The 2,737-nt window shown below is 48.4% G+C and overlaps 1 protein-coding gene across 1 annotated transcript in view; it reads right to left on the minus strand.

The window, feature by feature from the left end:
* Positions 1-1,153: 1,153 nt before the first annotated feature.
* The window catches only part of LOC103362415 (serine/threonine-protein kinase DCLK2), a 15,553-nt gene continuing 13,969 nt past the window's right edge, over positions 1,154-2,737 (minus strand). Inside the window, exons 10-15 of the mRNA XM_008288766.1 lie at positions 2,495-2,641; positions 2,129-2,262; positions 1,748-1,825; positions 1,548-1,644; positions 1,366-1,446; positions 1,154-1,279 (exon numbers count right to left, since the gene is read on the minus strand). Coding sequence (XP_008286988.1) covers positions 1,154-1,279; positions 1,366-1,446; positions 1,548-1,644; positions 1,748-1,825; positions 2,129-2,262; positions 2,495-2,641 — 663 coding nt within the window. The remainder of the gene's footprint in view (positions 1,280-1,365; positions 1,447-1,547; positions 1,645-1,747; positions 1,826-2,128; positions 2,263-2,494; positions 2,642-2,737) is intronic.

A 2,737-nucleotide genomic window follows, 5' to 3' on the forward strand; every position in this document is an offset into this window, starting at 1 on the left:
AAGACGGAGGTTTTCCAGAGCAGCAGCAAATGGAAGTACCCATGTTCTAGACTAGTGCCAAGGGAACTTGTTTGGTTTCCACTGACTGAAGCGTGACTGGTTCTGGACAAGATCTGAGGGAACTTGTTTGGTTTCCAGTGGTTAAAGTGTGACTGGTTCCAGTTTGTTTCTTGTTTAGATTCATGTAGAAGAAACAGGAACAAGTTCTGGGGAGATTCTAGATCTCAGGTGGTAGAATTAGTTCTGTATGTAGAAGATAAAATGGGTTGCGTCCAGAGCAGTGCTGAGGGAGTCCATTTGGTTTCATGTAGATGTGTTCAGTGAGGATTTTAACCGGTTCGGTGTCCATCAGCTTGAACTGGATGTGTTTCAGATCAAAAAGGAGGGAACTGGTTTGGTTCTCCAGAAGAAGGAACAGGACTCTTTGATACGTATTTGGTTTGGTTTCAGACACATTTTCTAGACTACATGATCACACCAGATATGTTCTCTCAGTTTCCAGAAGGTGGAACGGAACAAGAACAAGGAGAAGTGACTTGTTTAGTTTCCAGTAGATACATCAGGACATTCAAGATCAGACTGAATGGAGCTTGTTTGGTTTGCAGGAGATGAGACGAGGTTCTGTCCTAGACTGGATCATGATGGACTTGTTGGCTTCCAGGTGACAAATGAATTTGGTTTCCAAAAGGACGTGTTCTGGGCAGGAGTCCATATGACAGGTTCTAGACTGGATTAGAGGGAACCCGTCTGGCTTTCAGTCCAGACCAGACATTGGTGAAACTTTCTAGGTTATGAAGAGACCAAAAGAGGGGATGTTAGGTTCTGTTTCCAGCTGATGGAAGGGGATGTGCTCTAGACCAGGGGTGAAGGAACTTGTTTGGTTTCCAGTAAGAAGAACAGCACATTCAAGATCAGACTGGAGCAAACTTGTTTGGTTTCCAGCAGATGGAAACAGGTTCTGTCCTGGATCATGTTGGACTTGTTGGCTTCCAGGAGTCAAAACCAAGCTGGTTTCCAAAAGGACATGTTCTACACAGGAGTCCATAGAACTGAATCTAGACCTGGTTCCCAGTCCAGACCAAAGATGGAGGAAACTTTGTGGGTTTCCAGTTGACCAGGTGAGGACTGTTGGGCTGATGGAGGAGGATGTGCTCTAGACCAGAGGAGAAGGAACTTGTTTGGTTTCCAGTATGGGGGATTCCTGCTCTGGTTCCAGTGCGTCTGCGCTGGTCTGGTCCTCGGTGCTGCTCACAGTGTTTGAGTCCGCAGGAGCCTCATCCTGAGTAAACACACAAGAGGTTTAGTGTGAAAGTACAAACATCTCTCCATTATCAGAGCAGTCTGTGTGGCATCGCTGGTTCTTACCGTCACCCACGGGTGCGACAAAACCTCCTCAGCAGTGAATCGAGCGTCTACGTTCACCTGCAGCATCTGACTAATGAGCATCTGCAGAACAGGTCATGTGACCGTTATTATCATGTTGCAATGAAAATGGGCCACAGTGAGTGGAAACCAAGCAGGTTTCAGGCTGAGGCGGTTCTCTGTACCTTGGCTGGCAGGCTGATGGTGTCCCAGTCTGGAGACGGAAACTCCAGCTTCCCTCTGAGGATCTGATCAAACAGCTCCTCCTGGACGTTGTTCTCACTGATGGGAGTCAAACAGATGTTAGTTCTCTGTATTTGTAGTAATCTTTGGTACAAAAGGGATAAATCCAGTCAGCTGAGTGACGGGTCGATTACTGACGGACCTTCTGAACGGAGGAAAGCCACACAGCAGGATGTATGTGATGACTCCAGCCGCCCAGATGTCCACCTTCAGACCGTAACTGTAAACCACACAGCAGGTTAGTGTGACAGGTGACCAGAGATCAACTCGTCTGTGCACCACAAGCACCTTTAAGTGACCTGAAACCTGGAAGTAAGCGACATGTTGAGTTGCTGTTTGATTAACATGGAGAAGGTCTGAGACGGCTTCATCAACACCTGGAACATGTCAGACTCTATCCCCTCCTCTGATTGGTCGGTCAGATTCTAACCCCTCCTCTGATTGGTCGGTCAGATTCTAACCCCTCCTATGATCGGTCGGTCAGGCTCTCACCCCTCCTCTGATCGGTCGGTCAGACTCTCACCCGGTCTCAGCGATGATCTCCGGGGCCACGTATGTTGGAGTTCCACACACTGTGTACAGAGGACCTTCTACCACCGTCGCCAAACCAAAGTCCCCCAACTTCAGAGACTTGGTGCCGTCTGGATACTCACACACCTGCAGGACAACACAACACAGTAAGTAACACAACAACACAACAAACTTTCTACTGCACACAGATACAGAAACTGCTGATCAGCATCATTAACTGCATGAACTGTGTCTGTTGTGTGTCTGTTGTGTTACTGCGTTGTGTGTCTGTTGTCGTCTGTTGTTGTGTGTCTGTTGTGTTACTGCATTGTGTTACTGCGTTGTGTGTCTGTTGTGTGTCTGTTGTTGTGTATTGTACCAGCAGGTTCTCTGGCTTGATGTCCCGGTGCACGATGTTCATGCGGTGCAGGTACTTGATGGCGCCGGCCAGGTTGGACACCATGGCGCTGGCGTCTCTCTCGCTGTACTTGGTGGAGGAGGTGATGGCGTCGAAGAGGTCGCCGCCCTGCAGGAGGAACAAGGTAGCACAGTTACTGCTGCTCTCCTTTACAGCAACACAAGGAGAACACAGTGAGAACATAATGAGAACACAGTGAGAACA

This window comes from Stegastes partitus, unplaced genomic scaffold, assembly GCF_000690725.1.
Source record: "Stegastes partitus isolate 25-593 unplaced genomic scaffold, Stegastes_partitus-1.0.2 Scaffold573, whole genome shotgun sequence".
Taxonomy (NCBI): Eukaryota; Metazoa; Chordata; class Actinopteri; family Pomacentridae; genus Stegastes; species Stegastes partitus.